Source organism: Eptesicus fuscus, chromosome 7 (genome assembly GCF_027574615.1).
Source record: "Eptesicus fuscus isolate TK198812 chromosome 7, DD_ASM_mEF_20220401, whole genome shotgun sequence".
NCBI classification, from domain to species: domain Eukaryota; kingdom Metazoa; phylum Chordata; class Mammalia; order Chiroptera; family Vespertilionidae; genus Eptesicus; species Eptesicus fuscus.
Window position 1 is genome coordinate 36684130 of NC_072479.1, and position 21312 is coordinate 36705441.

A 21312-nucleotide genomic window follows, 5' to 3' on the forward strand; every position below is an offset into this window, starting at 1 on the left:
CTGTCTTCTTCTGATTATATGGTCTAAGGCCTGGTTTAAGATTTGTTTAGTTACTATGATGAGTATAGAAAGTTATTTCCGTGATCCTAGCTAATGTGAATTACTTGTTATTTCCCAAATGCAATCATGCTGTCTACCTTGTCTTTGTGCATGGTGTTCCCTTCATTAAGAATGATTTCTAGTCCACCTTGCTCTTTTCTCCCATCAAAAGACTATGTATTCTTCAAGACTGACCTCAAACATTATATCATATGTGAAAGTCTACCTTGCTCTTTTCTCTTGTCATATGACTACGTATTCTTTAAGACCGATTCAAATCTTATATGCAACAACTTTCATGCCTCCTAACCATGAAATATCTGGCCTTCTATTGCTGTTCTGTAATGGCACTTTTTTTTTTTTTTTGTAATGGTACTTGACTTAATTCTTTCTGGTATTTGCGGAATTCTCCTATGATATTGTGCTTTGAGTTGGAACTGTGTCTTATTTTGGTTTTATCACCTGAAGAATTTACAGTAGTTAATTTAAAAAAAAAAATCTTCAGGGAAACAATACTTTCCTTGAGGTTCAGATTTCTTTTGTTGCTTTGTAGGAAAAACATTAGACTTCCCCTTTTCCTCCCTTGCATCAATGCTCAATTTCTGCTTTACAGCCACTTATTACTATGGGCATTGGATTACTCTCCTGAAAGTTGTTAGACTGCTATTCTCCTCCATATAATCTGAGCGGAACTTTTTTTTTTTTTCTTTATCCTTTTGCTTGACTCTTTTTCTTCACTCTCTTTGAAAATTTCCATTACCTGACCTTTTACATCCTTTCTTTGCAGAATTATAATCTGGAGTTTTATCTTAATCCTCAGAACAAAAGCCTGAATGGGAAAAGATTGGGGGTGGGAGCACAATTTATATAGGAATGGATGTTTGTTGGGGCCTCTTCCTGAAATTTTTTCATTGAAGCTCTTCAGCTATAAAACATTCATTGTTTTTGTTGAATACCAGGTAATCTTTAAATGCTCTTATTTGGGTATCTTAACAATTCATTCGATTCACATATTTATTCATTAAAAATTTGAAGCCTGTTTTCTGTGTAAGATACTATACACGTTTCTGTATAATTTTGGATAGGGAGATGAATCTGATATGATCTTAAATTTGAATCCAGTGTAACAGTTTATTAGCTATGTGATCCTGAAGAGATGTTTTGTTTTATTTGAATCCTATAAAATGCCAGGCAGCAATAAATAGTAGAAAGAAAAGAATAACATAAGCAACCAAAGGAGACAAGCTTTAGGGTAACACAGGATCAAGAGAATTTATAGGATGAAGACATAACATTCTTCTAGGGAATCAGGGAGAGCATCAATGTAACAGATTTTTGCAAAAGTAGAATCAACATATCAACATGTTCATTTTGGCTGGATGACAGAAAATGAGCTGTGAGCTATGATGCAGAGATGAGGAATGAGAATCTGCTTGGAAGTAAGGGACAGGGAGTTGGTGAAGTTAAAGATTACCAAGCTTTATGCCTGAGTGATAGGGAAGATGATGGTAAAATAAAACAAAAGACCATGTTTGGGAGATAATAATTTATTAAATATTATACATGTTGAAGATGCATCAGTCCCTAGACATAGATGATGTCAGCCAAGCATTTAAAAACATGGGTCTAAAGCTTATTCCTGAATGCATGGGTGTGGATATCAAATAGAAATTTGATAGCTTGCCAAAGGAGAGAGACTAGAGAGAATAAAAAAGGGCCAAGGAAGATGAAAATATTTAAGGGTAGAAGGAATAAGAGGGATCAGAGAGCTTAAAAAGTAGAGCTACAATTACATGGAACCCACGCATTAAGACTATTTCAAGGAAAATAATTATCATCTAAGTTCAGTAATGCAGAGAAGTCAAAGGAGGTAAAAATTAGATAAGGCCATTGGGTTTGTTAACTAAGCCATCATTTGTGACTTTTGAGGGAACAGAGTCACTTGATTTAAGGGAGTGAAGACCAGATTGTAAGAGGTTAAGGAGAGCAATTTTAGACTACTTTTTAAAAAATATGATCATAAAGTAAAAGAAAGAAAGTAATATGCATGTAAAAATGAATTCCTGTTAGAAATTATCTGGTTAAAATCCAAACAAATGAAGATTTTGGAAAAATGGAGACTAACATTGGAATTAAATAGGACTTCTCTGCTCTGTTATTACCTCAGCATTGCTAAAATGTCAATGGTATATAATGGCATCGTGTATTCATTTTTAAAGTACGTAAGTGTTCATCCCTATAAGATTTTTATGCTAAATGAAACCCACAAAGTTTTTTTAAAATATTAATTCTGGAAGTAAGGTTTTTTTAATTCTTTTTTTTGTATAGATTATTGACCCTAATCACTTTGGGGTTAGGATAAATAGGATTGGTTATAGGAGCATATCAATTTTAGGTTACAGGTTTATTTCCTTAAACTAATATTTTCATTTCCAATTCTCCCTGAACTTTTTTCTCGATTATTTTATCAGTTAAGTATTAAGTAGCTGTAATTATTACCTTTCACATTTTCTTGTCTTATACTTATTTTGAGTGACTTTGGCGACCTTTACAGGTGGAAAGTCATAACTTCATTTGAGTTCACTTGATAATTTATCTGATGATCTTAACTTGAAGTTTTCCTTCAGACCAGAAGTGACAATGAGTTTGACTCAAGTGATGATGACTACAAAACTAAGAAAAAAAGTCAGCAACAGATTGTCTAAAATTTTGCTTTTGGACAATTTTAGCCTCAAGTGGTAGAGAGACAAAGAGTTCAGTGTCATTTTTTTTTTTTAACTTTTTTTTTCTTTTTTTTCCAATTTTTTTTTATTAAGGTATTATATGTGTACATATTTTACCATTGCCACCCCCCACCCCACTCCCATATATGCCCTCACCCCCCAGAGTTTTGCATCCATTGGTTATGCTTATATGCATGCATACAAGTCCTTTGATTGATCTCTTATCTCCCCCACCTCTCCCTAACTTTCCCCCTGTAATTTGACAGTCTGTTTGATGCTTTACTGTCTCTGTATCTATCTTTTTGTTCAAGTTTATAATGTTCTTTATTACCCATGAATGAGTGAGATCATGTGATATTTTTCTTTCATTGACTGACTTATTTCACTTAACATAATGTTCTCCAATTCCATCCAGGTTGCTGCAAATGATGAGAATTCCTTCTTTTTTATGGCAGCATAGTATTCCATTGTGTAGATGTACCACAGTTTTCTGATCCAGTCATCTGCTGACGGGCACCTAGGCTGTTTCCAAATCTTAGCTATGGTGAATTGTGCTGCTATGAACATAGGGGTGCATATATCCTTTCTGATTGGTGTTTCTAGTTTCTTCGGATATATTCCCAGGAGTGGGATTACTGGGTCAAATGTGAGTTCCATTTTCAGTTTTTTGAGGAAGCTCCATACTGTTCTCCACAGTGGCTGCACCAGTCTGCATTCCCACCAGCAGTGCACGAGGGTTCCTTTTTCTCCGCATCCTCGCCAACACTTGTCGTTTGTTGATTTGTTGATGATAGCCATTCTGACAGGTGTGAGATGGTACCGCATTGTTGTTTTGATTTGCATCTCTCGGATAATTAGTGACGTTGAGCATGTTTTCATGTGTCTCTTGGCCTTCCTTCTGTCTTCTTTTGAAAAGCTTCTATTTAGGTCTGTTGCCCATTTCTTTATTGGATCATTTATCTTCCTTTTATTAAGTTGTATAAGCTGCATGTAGATGTTGGAGATCAAACCTTTATCAGTGATGCCATTTGCAAATATGTTCTCCCATGCAGTAGGCCTTCTTGTTGTTTTGTTAATGGTTTCTTTTGCTGTGAAAAAGCTTTTTATTTTGATGTAGTCCCATTTGTTAATTTTCTCTTTAGCTTCCATTGCCCTAGGGGCAGTGTCAGTGAAGAATTTCTTTTGGCATATGTCTGAGATTTTGCTACCTGTGGATTGCTCTAGTATTTTTATGGTTTCCCGTCTTATGTTTAAGTCCTGTATCCATTTTGAGTTTATTTTTGTGTATGGCGTAAGTTGGTGATCAAGCTTCATTTTTTTGCATGTATCTGTCCAATTTTCCCAACACCATTTATTGAAGAGACTGTCTTGACTCCATTGTATGTTCATGCCTCCTTTGTCAAATATTAATTGAGCATAGTGGTTTGGGTCAATATCTGGATTCTCTATTCTGTTCCACTGATCTATATGTCTGTTCTTGTGCCAGTACCAGGCTGTTTTGAGAACAGTGGCTTTGTAATACAGCTTGAAATCTGGTATTGAGATCCCTCCTACTTTATTCTTCTTTCGCAGGATTGCTGTGGCTATTCGGGGTCTTTTTTTATTCCAGATGAATTCAGTGTCATCTTTAACATTTCCCCAGATTTTTCATTAACTTCTCTGTGCCATTTACTAATCTCATATGGTTATTTTGAAGATTAAATGAGTAAAACTATATAAAACATTAAGAATGGTGCCCGACACATAATAAATTCTCAGTAAATGTTACACATCATTCTTATTTATAAATTAAATATTCTTAACCTCTTTTATTCTTCCTTCTAATAATTCTTTTCCTTAAGGTTAAATGATAGTGAAATTGAACGACAGCATTTTAAGGACCAAGATATGTATTCTGATAAATCCGATAAAGAAAATGATCAAGAGCATGATGAGTCTGACAATGAGGTGATGGGGAAAAGTGAAGACAGTGACACAGATACATCAGAAAGGCAAGATGACTCATACATCGAACCTGAGCCTGTCGAGCCTCTAAAGGAGACCACCTACACTGAACAGAGCCATGAGGAACTCGGAGAGGTAAAAGTCTGTGATTTTCAGAGATTTGGGTTTTCTAATTCTAATGAAATTGAATACATTATCTGTTTGACCTATTGCTTATTTTCCCAAAAGAATATTTCTATACCTACTTTATTTTAAAAGTTGTATACATATGAAATATATCAGGATTTATAAACAACTAAAAACATAATATTTACACAAATATGAATATATTCTATTAAATTTAAAGTTTACATTTTCTTCAAGTTTGCTTTTGAAATAGGATGCTGCTAGATGTCATTGTCAGGTACAAGTAAAATGCAGGAAACTTGAGTTTATAACTTTGTTGTTTATTTCAAGTGCATAGAGGTAAATATATTACAATGGAGTATACTATTTTTGTAATAGAGTCTTTGTATATATCATTCACTTTGATATCTTTTGCAAATACCCTTTTTAGCTAAATTTTATAGCTATAGACTTTATTATTTAATGGGTTGTTTTCACATTTTAAGAATGCTTGGAATGATCAGATAGAGAGTTCTGGTTTTCAACATTAGCTGTCTTTTCTACACATCTATGTGTCTGAAATAAATATAATATTTCAATATTTTTTGTTAATTGCTGAAGGCAGGTGAGGCTTCTCAAACAGAAACTGTGTCTGAAGAAAACAAAAGCCTTATCTGGACACTGCTGAAACAAGTCCGTCCTGGTATGGACCTGTCCAGGGTGGTTCTGCCTACATTTATTTTGGAACCTCGTTCTTTCCTGGATAAACTTTCAGATTATTACTATCATGCAGATTTTCTGTCTGAGTAAGTAAATTCTTATTTCTTAGAGATTTCCCAGATTACTGTTCAGTGGTCATGCCTTACCAAAATCGGGCTCTAATGAGATAATCACTCTCTTCTTCACCACTCTGTAGTTGACCTTAAGAAGTAAGAAACATATTTAATTCTTTGGTATACTGTTTTCAGTTGAGTTAAGAGATCACGAGCTTTAGGAGGACAAGAATTTTACCCTCATCCGACAGCACTGCTATCACAGGCTCCCTGACCTTTTGCTGACCTAACCCAGGGAGAGGTGGTTGGCATTCTTTGTTCTCCCCACTTCAGCCCTGTTCAGGTCTCACCCTGTGGCTTGTGCTTTTGTTTATACCTATCCTCTCTGCACCTCTCTACATGCCTTTAAGACATGTGCAGCTTTCCGGATCCAGAATGCCCCACCAATTGTTGGCTCTTGGCATAAATCACCACTTTTGTCTTCGCTTTTTTCCCTGCCAGCCGATTCTGAAGAAGTCAGGCATAAAGGAGGTATAGAAGGAACTGTCCACCTGTTCCAATACTTGTTTGGAGAACCAGTAAAAGACAGCAACTTTGTATGTTTCCAAGTTTTACCTGCACCCCAGTTCCAGCTACAATGGTGTTGCAAGGCACTGTGTTTCTAAGTTCCGGCCCTGTGACCTGATTTTTAGATCCTGCATCAATATCTGTATTCAGTTTACTGGTTGCATTATTAGTCTGTTAGTTGTATTAATAAACATTGCCAAAATCATAAGCTGAATCAAAAGATCATTGATAAATTGTGGAAGATTTTTGCAAATTAGATCATACACAAAGTTTTTATCTCCCTAAACAAAAAGTGCTCTTACAAAGTGATTGAAAATGATCAACAGCCTAATAGTAAAGGAGTGGAGGAAATGACTATTCCTTAAACATACATACCTCACACAAAGTAAGGAAAATGCAGATTCAAACTATAACATACTATTTTTTTATCACATTGACCAGAAGTCCAAAACCTTCAATGCCCCAGTTCTGCCTTGTATCTTATTATATTTCTTTCTTTTATCTGTCTAGACATTCATTTCTCTTAGAGTGTGAGGAAGGTTCCTGTGAATCACAGTAAGATCTTGAGAGATGCCCATTATTCTCAAATTGGAAAGTTGCACTTTTTGGCAACACGCTATTTTATTGCCAAGGCTGTGTGCAGCATTCACTCCTGCACTGCTGCTGGCCGAGGTAAACTAGCACAGTGCCTTTGAAGAGGACCTGGAAGTACTTACCAAAATTAGAGATGCATTCAATCCCTTGACCCAGTAATCCTGCTTCTGGGAATAATTCCCACAGATATAGCTCCGCATATGCACAATGACATGTATATACAAGGTTGTTTCAGCAGGGTCTGTAATAGTATAAGATTGGTTAACTCAAGTGTCCAGCCACAGCTGACAGTTAAGTAATGTCTAGTGCTTCTACATATTAGGAAGAACCATATAAACTGATAAGAAGGGACCTTCAGCATTATATGTGTGTGTGTAAAAAGCAAGATACAGAAGAATGTGTGTAGTTTGGTACTTTTTATTTTTTAAAGAAAAAGACTACAGCTCTAGTCGGTATGGCTCAGTGGATAGAGCGTCCCGGGTTTGATTCCACTCAAGGGCACATGCCCAGGTTGTGGGCTCGATCCCCAGTAAGGGTGTGTGTGTGCAGGAGGCAGCCGATCAGTGATTCTCTCTCATCATTGATATTTCTATCTATCTCTCCCTCTCTCTTCCTCTCTGAAACCAATAAAAATACATTTTTAAAAAAAAAGACTAGATGACTTCTTTATGCTTAAAAAAAACTTTATTTTTTAAAAGCTAGTAGGAAGAGCAGGGGAAGATGGGACAATAGCAAGACATGTATACTTTTTTTAATGTATACTTTTTTTATATTGCTTTGAGTTTTGAACTGTGTGTCCTATGTGTATGTAAAATATAAAATAAAATATTTTAGTAAGAGAGATTAAGTCAAGATAGGAAGAGAGCAATCAGAAGATTGTTAACTCCCAAAAAGTGCAACCATTCAACTTGGCATAGTTGTCAGTAAGCATAGCTCTAGCCTCTTTAATCTTATACCTCATCTTAAAAAATCAGCACACTGGATCTTCGGACATGCTTAAAGAGTATAAAAAAAAGTTAAATTGTAAAATAAATAAATAAATAACAGATGCACTAACTTCACAGTAGAATTTACTTCTGACTTTCACAATCAATGTTTTGCAATGTTTTTGCATCAGCAAAAAGGCAAGGGGGTAGCTGAGTGGGGACTTCTAAAAATTTTTTTCTTTAAAATGAAAATTCTTTTTTGATTACCTGTTATATTGGTAGAGTTCGTTCACTCTGCAAAATCAGTTGATAGCACATAGGGAAGGTTGAAGGCTAAAAAGGGATTAGAAACCTTTTTATTAGTTTAAATTATTTTAAATCTTCCATCTTCGTGATTTGAAACTTCAGTGTTTTGTACAAGGGATTAAAAAGGCAAATAATCCTATACTTAGGGAGGCTGCGGAAGAGGCTGACATCAGCCTCTTCATGCACTACAGCCCCACCAGTTACCGTTGATCTCCTCTAATTAACATCAACAAATGAAAATAGACTAAATTCCCAAGTGGACATGGTCCTTCTCTGACATATGGGACTGGAGACCTCATACGAAGTTGTTAATGAGGTTGCTTGGCCATTGCCCCATTATTGCAAATGCTAGGTATCAAACAGTGCACAAATCTCAAAATCTGTGTTTAGTTTTTATAATTACAATTACAGAACCTCTAGCAACATTAAGGGTTCTGCAGAACCCCAGTTGAGAAATCTTGATTTGGAGAGTTTTCAAAACAAATTGAGCAAAGACCTGGGTAGCATGTTAAAGAATAGGAAAAATGGGAAGAAAAGTAACCAGGTTATAAAAACTGATTCTTACAAACTAATGTACATGGTTGTTTTTGACATCTATTTTAAATATGAATTATGCTTTTCAATCATATCTTATAGTCAATTGTTGACTTAATAACTATGAGGGAGAATTTGTGATATAGTCTCTAAAATTTTTGTGTTTACCATTTTGATATTTAGGGCTGCTCTTGAAGAAAATCCTTATTTCCGTTTGAAGAAAGTAGTGAAATGGTATTTGTCAGGATTCTATAAAAAGCCAAAGGTAATGTTTATATTTTACCTTTTTCAGCTTATATGAGTTATTTTTTTATCTATAGATTATTTATTAATAATTACATTGCAAAGCCTTGAGTTAGCAAAATACTTATCGTAGTGAAGTCGTTTAACTTTAATTCACGTCCCTACTGTGAAATTTTATAAGGATAGTTCCTACATAATACAGCTAAACCCATCTTGACTGGTTTGAACTATTTTGAGTCTTCTGTATTTATAATTTAAATTTGGATTTTTTTTTTCTAGGGACTGAAGAAACCTTATAACCCTATACTTGGTGAGACTTTTCGTTGTCTGTGGATTCACCCCAGAACAAACAGCAAAACTTTTTATATTGCTGAACAGGTATTAGAAATGTGTCTTAAGCTAGCTGTTTTGGTTCAGTGGATAGAGCATCGGCCTGCGGACCAAAGGGTCCTGGGTTCGATTCCAGTCAAGAGCACGTACCTCACTTGCAGGCTCCTCCCAGCCCAGGCCCAGGTCATGGCATATGCAGGAGGCAGCCAATCGATGTGTTTCTCTCACATTGATATTTCTCTCTGTCTTTCCGCTCTCTTAAAAAAAAAAAAAATCAATGGAAAAATATCCTCAGGTGAGGATTTGAAAAATAAAAAGAAATGTGTCTTAAGAAACAAAACTGATTCTGAAGTTACTGGAAAATATTAACTCAGTAAATTCACTGTTGATTAACCATTGTTAATGAAAATTTGGTAAGCATTTTACATTTTAGTACTGAGTACTACTAAGTACCATACTCAAAATTATTACTATTTCAGCCATAGAATCCTGTGACAAAAATAACTTTTTTTCCTGCCCCCTATCCTTTTACCAGCATTCTTCCCTTTTTCCCCAGATCCTAAATCAAACTTATACCATTTGTGGCATTTAAGGTCCTCCATATCTTTTTAAATTTACCTCAAATTATATGCCTTTCTGAGCTCTTTCAAACTAGTCAAACTTGTACATTCAGAATTGGGTAACCTGATATTACACTTTTTTTTGCCTTAGTATTTTTAAATTTAATTCTTCTATCCCAATATTTCTTCTCTGCTGTACTTCATCTAAATAAACCCTGACCTGCTCATCTTTCTTGGTCCAAATGACTACAGCTCCCAGTGTTTTCTCTCCTCAGACTCCTGTATTATATTTTGTGATTATCCATTAAGCTGTCAACACTTTTATAAAATATTTCTTTCCCAAATTGAATTGTTAGCTCCTTAAATGTATACCCTCCCCATAATACATCTCTTTTTATTGTACACATAGTAGGCATTCAGAATACTTCTTAGTTTTAATCTTTCATTAATTTAAATTCATGTACACCTATATTCATGATTGTTAATGTACATGACGACAAACTGTCCTAACAAGCCTGACGAATGTGATATTATCTTTCAATAACAGTGAATCCTTATTATAATAATTCTCACCTGTATTGTTAAGGAGGATGAGGAGACCATGTGGCATTTGAAAAACCTTCCTCTTCCCTAGAATTTTAATATATCCCTCAGATTGAAACCACATATCTGTATTAACTTTTTAAATTAATGATTAGAACACCTTTATTTTCTTTCACTATAATTCTTCTCTAAATTGAGAAGCTTGAGGAGAGTTTAATTGACTTTAGCTTTGTCTCATTTCAGAAAGGATAAGATGTATATATATATATATTAAAATATTAGATTAAAATAATATATTTGTCAAAGTTTTTGTTAGTTTTCTATAGCTATTCATAATTTATATGAAGAATCGCCACTGGTTATCCATTTTTGTATAACAATTACTGCCAAAACTTAATGGCTTAAAGTAACATTTATTATCTCATACAATGAGGTTCAGGAATCTGGGGCTCCTCAGCTGGGTGATTCTGGCTCAGGGTCTTCAGAGATTGCAGTCAAGATGTCATCCAGCTTTGCAGTCCTCTGAAGGCTAAAGTGGGATAGAAGTTTCTACTTTCAAGTTCATCACATAGCTTTTGACAATAGGACTTAGTTCCTCACTATATGGGCCCTCTCCATTGGTTTGTTCACAATATGCAAGCTGGCTTTTTAGAGCTGATTATCTGAGAGACACACACATCAAGACGGGTGCTGCATTATAACCTAATTTCAGAAGTGACATGCTATCACTTCCACATAAACCAACTTTGGTACAGTGTAAGAGGACCCCACCTAATGATTTGCATATTGGGAGGTGAGATTCCTTGGGAGACATCTTAGAGGCTGATTATTACAATCATCAATATTTAGTTTTACTACTTACCAAATCTTTCTTCTTTATTAATAGAGTGTGTTTTTAAAACTTGACTTTTTGATAATAGTACAATAATATTCTTAATAAATTCTGTGTTTTTTTCCTGTGTTCAATAGGTGTCCCATCACCCACCAATATCTGCCTTTTATGTTAGTAACCGAAAGGACGGATTTTGCATTAGTGGTAGTATCCTGGCTAAGTCTAAGTTCTATGGTGAGTTTCCTCTTGTCTCAGTAGTCACCATTTTCTGGGAGGTACTATTTTTTAGTGAGCTTTTATTTACATGGTGTCTTGAGATGTTTTCAGTAAGGAATTTTAAGTGTCATTTTTACTTGGATAATGACTTTTATAGTGTTTTTCTTGTCCAATCATAAATTGATATCTGCCTCATTTTATATATATTCTAGAGGCCCGGTGCACGAAATTCGTGCACTGGGAGGGTGTCCCTCAGCCCAGCCTGCACCCTCTCCAATCTGGAACCCCTCGGGGGATGTCCGACTGCCGATCCCTGTGGAATCTGGCCTAAACCAGCAGTCGGACATCCCTCTCACAATCCGGGACTGCTGGCTCCCAACCACTCGCCTGCCTGCCAGCCTGATCACCGCCTAACCACTCCCCTGCCAGCCTGATCGACACCTAACTGCTCCCCTGCCTGCCCGATTGCCCCCAACTGCCCTCCCTTGCTGGCCTGATCTCGCCCCCAACTGCCCTTCCCTGCAGGCTTGGTCCCCTCAAACTGCCCTCCCCTGCTGGCCTGGTGGCCCCTTAACTGCCCTCCCCTGTCAGCCTGGTCACCCCTAACTGCCCTCTAACTGCTCTCCCCTGCAGGCCTGGTCTCCCCCCAACTGCCCTCCCTGCAGGCCTGGTTGCCCCTAACTGCCCTCCCCTGCTGGCCTCATCACCCCTAACTGCCCTCCCCTGCAGGCCTGGTCACCCCTAACTGCCCTCCCTCCCCTGCAGGCCTGGTCACTCCCAACTGCCCTCCCCTGCTGGCCTGATCGCCCACAACTACCCTCCCCTGCTGGCATCTTGTGGCAGCCATCTTTGACCACATGGGGGTGGCCATCTTGTGCAAGGGCGTGAGGGTCAATTTGCATATTACCTCTTTATTATATAGGATATATACTCCATATGTATAAATTTATCCTAAACACCACTTATTAAAAAACTGAATAATGATTGCCCACTATGGTAGCCCTTTTAGTGCATAATGTATTTCTTTTGCCTTTAACCCTTACTAAGGTTTTTGTTCCATCTTAATGTACCCAAGGGATTCGTTTTTTTTATTTTGGTCTTTGACTAGAGAGAGAAAGAATCCAAGTACAATTAGAATACTTGGTTAAGTATCAGTAACAACATTTAACCTTGGACCCAAAAACATACCAAAAAAGCTTTTGTTAAGTACAAGGGGAAAAAGAAATATAGTTGTAATAAGAAATCTTAATCTAATAACTGTAACTATCTAAACAAACAAATCATGGCCACAGCTATTTACTAGTAGAAAATATATAACCTTAAAAGCTTTTATTTGGTTTTTAAAATGGAGAAAAATCAACAAATTAAATTTTAAACTTGAAAGAAAAAATAATTATGGTAAAATAGGAAAGATCAAATATGTCAACAGAAATCTAATCTTTGGTTATTTGAATAGGTGGAGAACCATAGATAAGTCTATGTCACGGAAATCTAATAGTAGTTTTTGGTCCAGGAACATGATTTTCTTTTCTTCAAGATATTTTTTTTTATTTCCCTTAATGTTAGTTTTATTTGGGTTTTGTTTTTTGCCTACTTTTATGTTATGTTTTATTTATTTATTTATTTATTTATTTTTAATATATTTTATTGATTTTTTTACAGAGAGGAAGAGAGAGGGATAGAGAGTTAGAAACATCAATGAGAGAGAAACATCGATCAGCTGCCTCTTGCACACCCCCTACTAGGGATGTGCCCGCAACCAAGGTACATGCCCTTGACTGGAATCGAACCTGGGACCCTCCAGTCCAAAGGCCGACGCTCTATCCACTGAGCCAAACCGGTCAGGGCTGTTATGTTTGTTTTAGATGGTGATTGTTTTCTTCTGAAGGTTACATATATTTGTTATTCTCTCCTCATTGCACCCTCCTTCCATCCACACTCCTATTCTGACTATAGGGTAAATGGCTTACAACTGTGAAGAACACTATCAACCACCTTACCATAATTGACATTTCTAAAACATCACAATCAATAGTTACAGCATACCCATTATTTTCAAGTACATATATGGTGTTGTCACTGGTCTAGACCATGTATTTGACCATAAAACAACTCTCCATAAATTTCAAAAGGCTGAAAATTATACAGAGTATGTTCTGTAACTTCAATGAAATAGAATTAGAAATAAATGATATCAAGATAAATTCCAAATATTTTGAAATTAAATAACACACTTCTAAATTCATGGGTCAAAGAAGAAATCACAAGAGAAATTATTAAATATTTTTAACTAAATGGTAACGAAAATATAACATTAAAATTTGTATGATGCAGCAAAAGCAGTGCTTAGAGGGAAATTTATAATTTTAAATTGAAAAAGGAGAAAGTTCTAAATCAGTGATCTGAGTTTTTACCCTAGGAAATTAGAAAAAGAGCTAATTGAGTTTAAAGTAAGTAGAAGAAAGGAAATGATAAAGAATAGACATCGGTGTAGAAAGTAGAAAAACAATACAGAAATCAAACAAGGGCTGATTTTAGACTGATTATAAAAAGAGAATAAAGATCAGAAATAGATGAGCAGAATTATTATTGATCCTACAGACCCTGAAATGATGTTAAGGAGACAATTTTATACTGATAAATTTGCATAGATTGATATGGGAAAATCCCTTAAAAAACACGTTACCAAAACCGACCCAAGAATAAATATAAAAATGTAATAGTCTTAAATCAATGTAAAAAATTGAATTAGTGATTTAAAATCTTCCTTTAAAGATATACTCTGGGCCCAGATGTCTTGAGTTCTTCTAAATATTTAGGGAAGAAAAATACCAATTTTATCCAACTTCTTACAGAAAATAGGAGAGGAGGATACACTTCTCAATTTCCTATATAATAAGGAGGTAATATGCAAATTGACCCTCATGCCCTCACACAAGATGGCCGCCCCCATTTGGTCAAAGATGGCCGGCAGGGGAGGGTAGTTGTGGGCGATCAGGCCAGCAGGGGAGGAAAGTTGGGAGGGACCAGGCCGGCTGGGGAAGGCAGTTGGGGGTGACCAGGCCTGCAGGGGAGGGCAGTTAGGGCCTGCACCCTCTTGCACTTCAGGAGCCCTTGGGAGATGTCCAACTGACGACTTAGGCCCGTTCCCCAATATTAAATGGGGAGCGGGCCTAAGCCATCAGTCAGACATCCTTAGTACTGCCATGGAGGCGGGAGAGGCTCCTGCCACCGCCACTGAACTCACCAGCCGTGAGCCTGGTTCTGGCTGAGCGGCGCTCCCCCTGTGGGAGCGCACTGACCATCAGGAGGCAGCTCCTGCATTGAGCGTCTGCCCCCAGTGGTCAGTGCGTGTCATTCTGCCATTTGGTCGATTTGCATATTAGCCTTTTATTATATAGGATTGTTATACTTCAATAAAACTGATGATGGGGGGAAAGAAAATACATATGGGATAAAAGCTAGAAGAAAATATCCTGAAATTTTATCATTGATTGCATGGATTATGGGTTATGTATATTTTTATTTTTCTAAAGTATCTATAGCATTTTTTAAAAATATATATATTTTATTGATTTTTTACAGAGAGGAAGAGAGAGGGATAGGAAGTTAGAAACATCGATGAGAGAGAAACATCGATCAGCTGCCTCTTGCACACCCCCTACCGGGGATGTGCCCGCAACCAAGGCACATGCCCTTGACCGGAATCGAACCTGGGACCCTTGAGTCTGCAGGCCGACGCTCTATCCACTGAGCCAAACCGGTTTCGGCTATAGCATTTTTTAAAAATATTTTTTTATTGATTTCAGAGAGGGAAGGAGAGAGAAGAAAGAGAGAGAAAGAGAAAGAGAGAAAGAGAAAAACATCAATGATGAGAGAGAATCATTGATCAGCTACCACCTGCAAAGCCTCCTACTGGGGATTGAGCCCAAGACTCCTGAGCCACACTGGCCGGGCTCTATAGCATTTTTATGTCAAAAGAACTTAAAGCTTGGGACTTAAATAATGCGACTTACAGAAGAAATAATGTTTTTATTAAAAATTGAACAAATTAACCTATACAGTGAAATAGTGTTTTTTTGCATGTCCTACATGTTTAAGATTTTTCTTAAAAGTCTCATAAATTAACAAATAAGCACTTTTAAAAGTATTCATAAGAATGAAAATATAGATCAGATATATTTCATATATAAAATAACAAATATGTGTTTGGGCACATTGAGATTGAGAGACATTTTTATTTTTAAGACATTCCATTGTAGATGTCTGGTAGGTGTCTTAAATATATTTCATTTGTTTTGAATTGGTTGAATTAGTTTTGTGAAATTTAATAAACGTTATTTATTTCAGGAAACTCATTATCTGCAATATTAGACGGAGAAGCACGATTAACTTTCTTGAATAGAGGTGAAGATTATGTAATGACAATGCCATATGCTCATTGTAAAGGTAAATATTTTCCAGACTTGAGGAAGATATTCCTAAAACCTTTTTAAATTAATGTATGTGCTATAATTTGTTGTGTTTTGAGATTGATGAAGTCAGTCTTTTATTTTAAAGTGTTCTTGTTTTATAGATACATAAGATTATTGCAGTTAAATTAAATATTTCTGTGGTGAATTAATCTACAGTGGACTTTTCGAACACATGTTTTAGTTGGAAGAGGCTGATTACAATAATAGAATTTCATTTGCCTTAATTGCAGGTTTTTAAATTGATGAAACTACCCATTATTTCAGAATCCTCAAAAGTGATTTTCATCATCTTGCACTACCACCCTTTTTAAAATTTTAATAAATTGTTTTTCAGTGTACCAAGTCCTTTAAAATTTTTTCTCATCCTCATTTGGAAATTTCTTAAAAGTTAGTGTATTATGATTTTTCCCCCATTATTTAGGGTACAGATACAGATATTAAAATAACTATTGTTTACAACAGTCCAGGCACCCAACTATTCTGTGCACTTTATATTTATAAACTCAGTCATTGCAGCAGCCCTTATACTGGTAAAGTAGGTAATATCCCTATTTTATGGGCAATGAAAATGAGACACAAAGAACCTTTCCTGATACTATATAGATAGGATGTGGCAGAGTCTCTGCAATCTGCACCACTGTGCTATAGGGCATCAGCCTAAACACTCAGGTTGGTCATTATCTATACTCTCCTTTCCAACCCTTTTTTTTTTTTAAATTGATTTCAGAGAGGAAAGGAGAGGGGGAAAGAGAGAGAGAGACATCAGTGATGAGAATCATTGATTGGTTGCCTCCTGCATGCCCTCTACTGGGGATTGAGTCCACAACCTGGACATGTGCCCTGACCGGGAATCAAACTGTGATCTCCTGGTTCATAGGTCAATGCTCGACCACTGAGCCACACGGGCTAGGCCCAACCCATTTCTTAAAAATAACTATTTCATGATCAATTCCTGTATTTTAGGAACTGATCATGAAAACATATAACTTATTTCATGTGACCTCATTTCACAGAGGAGAAAACTAGAAGGGTTAAGAATCTTATCCAAGGCCAAACAAGCTAGCTAGTGAGAACTGAGAATAAACTCTATGCTTGTTGATTCCCATCTACTGTACCATTAATCTAGTACTAAGTACAAGAATAGCCAACCTGTGGCCAATAGCTAGATAATTCTTAAAGTTTCATGTGTAGTTCTTGAAATAGACATGAAGTGAATTATGAAATCAATTGTTATTAGCCAGTGTCTCTCTCTTCAACCTTCTGTCAAAATTGTTGTTGTTTTCTTTAGGAATTCTTTATGGCACAATGACACTGGAGCTTGGTGGAACAGTCAATATTACATGTCAGAAAACTGGATACAGTGCAGTACTTGAATTTAAACTAAAGGTTAGTAGAGAATGAGAGTACGTATCACCTAATAAAAAAGGAGCTGCGGTATAAATACTAAAAAAAGAACACAGTTTAGTTTATAATTTAAAGACTAAATATAATAACACAGCATTCATGAAAGGGCAGTCTTGGAAGATCCAGCCATCATTTTTTATTTTTTTATTTTAATAAAGTGGTTTGCATTATATAAGAGATGAAATCTAAGAAATAAATGGATAGAAATTTTTCAGTAAATGAAAGTATTGCTTCACAAAATACCAAAAAAGTATGTGTCCGTTTGAGCTATAGCTGTGTATACTAAGAGTTAGTTATTATTTCTACCTAACAATTTACTCTAAAACTCACAAGCTTAAAAACAACCACTTTTTGATCCTTAGGGGTTCTATGGGTTGGGTATTTGGATAGAATATATTGGAAGTGGCTTATCTCTGCCACATAATGTCTGGGGCTTGAGTTAGAAAGACTTGCAGACTACAAGTGACCAGTTATGACCGAGAACCATGTGAAGGCTCATCAGTTAGTTACGTGTCTGATGCCTGGTTGAGATGATTGAAAGACTAGGACTGCTAATTTGAACACCTGTATATGCGGCCTTTCCATGTAGCCTGGCCTTCTCACAGCCAGTTGGCCGCTTCAAAACAATCAGACTAACCACTTGGCAGCTCAGGGTTTCACGTGCAAGTGTTCTTGTGAGCAAGGAGAAAGCTGCATCGCCGTCCTTGCCTCAAAGGTCAAGTTTCATCACTTCCACCACCCTCTAATAATTGAAGAGTTATAAACCTACCCAAATTCAAGGGGAAGGGATGTAGACTCCACTTCTCACTGGGAGGATGGCAGGGCATCATTGAGGAAGAAATTGTGGGCTGGAGAGGGAAGGATAGATATGCTTGAGATAATCTTTGGAAAATCCTGTCTGCCTTAGAGTGAAAGGGAAATTTAAGGCCTTTCACAGTGTCGGTGGTTGGTGTAAGATAGTACATTATGTTCAGATAAAAATATTTCTATGAACTATTAATACTTATTAATAGTTCCCATGTTGATATCCAGCTGACCAACTTTTCACTAATAAAAAGGATCTCTTTTAAGTGTTATATGATGTAATGTCCTTCATTTGATTTTTTTTAATCTTAACAAATTTTTATTTGTACGGTGATAATGATATTTGAAAATCATGACTAAAGAGCTCTTAAGTAACTTATGATATCTTTAACGATTAGACTGGAGCACCAAAATTTTGTCACTGAGGAGAAACATCAGTAATGCAACATAGTAACTCAAAGTGTAGTTCCTCTTAATTTTATTTTTTGGAGGTATTTTTGCTTGGGTATTATTTTACTGTTTTATTTTGAAGGAGGGGGTGTTATTTCTTTTAATAGATGAGTTAAGTCCTTTAGGTTTACTGAGTTATTTTTGCTTCATCTATTGCAACATTCATAGAATACAGTCCTGAGTTGGGAGAGAGCACAGGACTTGTCAGTTATACAGTATGATCTTTCTCAGTAAGTTTATTTGAACTTCACGTAGTCTCATTTTTTTAAGCTATTTTTTTCCATGTCAACAACTTCAAATTTCTTTTTATTGAACATTTCTGACCAAAATTTGAGTCAGTATTTCACCATTTGTGCCTTCAACAGCCCTGTAACTATGCAGTTACTTTTCCTATTATTTTTGTCACATTGTATCTAAATATAAGTTAAAAGCAAAGTATTTATTTAACATTTTCTTTTTTAAAAGCCATTTCTAGGTAATAGTGACTGTGTTAACCAAATATCAGGGAAACTTAAACTGGGAAAAGAAGTCTTAGCTACTTTGGAAGGCCATTGGGTAAGTATTTTTATGTTTTAGCTTAACAAAAGCATTTTCTATGGAAAATAATTAACAATCACATTTTATAAACTCACTGATTCCATTGCTAAAATCATCACTATTTAACATAAGCTTCACCCTAACAAATATTTTGGTGTTGCTCTGTTACCAACAATATCGAGTTGTATGTCATATTTTATCTTTCCAAAAGTTTAAATCAGTAAACCAGCTAGCACTTATATGTGTCACTTACTATGCACTGCATTGTTTATCAGTGTTCCTCATATTAACTCATTTAATGTTTAATATAATGGTTCTTTGTGGTGGTTACTGTTATTGTCCCTATTTTATAGAGGAGATTGTCAAGGGCATATGCCCAGGTTGCTCATTCGATCCCCAGTAGGGGAGTTTGTGGGAGGCAGCCAATCAGTGATTCTCTCTCATCATTGATGTTTCTATCTCTCTCCCTCTCCCTCTCTGAAGTCATATATATGTAATAATTTGCTGAAAGTAAGTGGTGGAGTGAGAATTCCAGCCTAAGCACTGTGGCTCCAGGACTGTGCTTTTATTACAGCAGTATACTGCCTCTCACCTAGAAGGACGGGGCATTTCCCATTAGAGTTATATTTCCTTTTCAGGAACATGGAAAGGCTATGGTCATATATGAGGGCAATGGGTTTTATTTACTTCACTATTGACCTAAATTCACATCTATGTATTTTTGTTAAGAGAAGCTTAACTGAATAAAAAGGATCATACCGTGCCATTGCCTAGGTGCACTCTCACTATGAACATTGAGTATTTTATGCATTATAATAAGCAGGAAATGATAAGAAATGTAAGAAAATGAAACTGGGTCTACAAACTCAACCACAGGGTTCTCTGTAATTTTAAAATTTTACTGCTATCTGCACAGCTGGTGGTGCTCAGTGGTTGACTGTCGACCTATGATCCAGGAGGTCATGGTTCAATTGCTGGTCAGGACACATGTCTAGGTTGCGGGCTTGATCCCCAGTGGGGGGTGTGCAGGAGGCAGCCAATCTCTCTCATCATTGATGTTTCTATCTCTATCCCTTCCTCTCTGAAATCAATAAAAATATATATATTTAAAATTTTACTTCTATCTGAATATCATTTGGAAAAAACAATAAAAGTTTTTCAAAAAATGAAATTTTTCAAATTGTGCTCACATTTTTAATGCTTAGAAAAGCTCTTTCAGGTTTTTATACATATGTTGGGTGTGTATATAGTCCTCTCCTTGTAGCTGTAGCAAACACTATGATCCACTGTGGCAATTTGGAGATGGTTGGTAAGGCTTTGCATATATTTGTTTGAAATTTGCTTATTAAGTAAAACTTGTGAAATCTCATGAACTTCCTGTGTATTCAATCAGATTTTAAAATTCTAGTATTACATATTTAACTTCAGTATTTTTCTAAAAATGAGGAAAGATTTGGGGTTTTTAGAAAAATGGTAGTTATATTTTTTTAAAAATGTGTTTAACTGTGGGATTAAGTATCAGTACATATTATTATTATACTAGTGGCCCTGTGCACGAAATTTGTGCAGGGTGGGGGGGTTCCCTAAGCCCAGCCTGCACCCTCTCCAATTGGGGATCCCTTGGGGGATGTCCGACTGCCGGGCCTAAACCAGCAGTCGGACATCCCTTTGCAATCTGGGATTGCTGGCTCCTAACCACTCACCTGCCTCCTAGCCTGATCCCCCTAACTGCTCTCCCCTGCTGGCCTGATCCCCCTAACTGCTCTCCTCTGCTGGCCTGATCCCCCTAACTGCTCTCCCCTGCCAGCCTGATATTCCTAACTGCTCTCCCCTGCTGGCCTGATCCCCCTAACTGCTCTCCCCTGCTGGCCTGATGCCCCTAATTGGTCTCCCCTGCCAGCCTGATATTCCTAACTGCTCTCCCCTGCTGGCCTGATCCCCCTAACTGCTCTCCCCTGCTGGCCTGATCCCCCTAACTGCTCTCCCCTGCTGGCCTGATCCCCGTAACTGCTCTCCCCTGCTGGCCTGATAGCCCCTAACTGCCTCTGCCTCAGCCCCACCACCATGGTTTTGTCCAGAAGGTTGTCCAAAAGTTGTTCAGTCTAATTAGCATATTACCCTTTTATTAATATAGATTACTATATTGTATAATCTCCTTTTTAAATAAAGATAATTCTCCACATTACTGTTTCATTTCTTTAAATACAGGATAGTGAAGTTTTTATTAATGACAAAAAGACTGACAATTCAGAGGTATTCTGGAATCCAACACCAGACATTAAGCAATGGAGATTAATAAGGCACACTGTAAAATTTGAAGAGCAGGAAGACTTTGAATCGGAGAAGTAAGTATACCATTTTTCAGCTAATTTTATGATGATAAAAAGTATATTTTTAATCCCTCAAA

The 21312-nt window shown here is 36.5% G+C and overlaps 1 protein-coding gene across 4 annotated transcripts in view; it reads left to right on the forward strand.

Moving 5' to 3' along the window:
- Window positions 1–21312, forward strand: part of OSBPL8 (oxysterol binding protein like 8) — a 182313-nt gene that overhangs the window by 139463 nt on the left and 21538 nt on the right. For all 4 annotated transcript variants that reach the window (XM_028148630.2, XM_008143827.3, XM_028148635.2 and 1 more), the window contains 9 exons: window positions 4604–4841; window positions 5433–5617; window positions 8695–8776; window positions 9034–9132; window positions 11157–11253; window positions 15586–15684; window positions 16999–17096; window positions 18834–18923; window positions 21114–21250. In XM_028148630.2, the coding sequence (XP_028004431.1) occupies window positions 4604–4841; window positions 5433–5617; window positions 8695–8776; window positions 9034–9132; window positions 11157–11253; window positions 15586–15684; window positions 16999–17096; window positions 18834–18923; window positions 21114–21250 (1125 nt within the window). The remainder of the gene's footprint in view (window positions 1–4603; window positions 4842–5432; window positions 5618–8694; window positions 8777–9033; window positions 9133–11156; window positions 11254–15585; window positions 15685–16998; window positions 17097–18833; window positions 18924–21113; window positions 21251–21312) is intronic.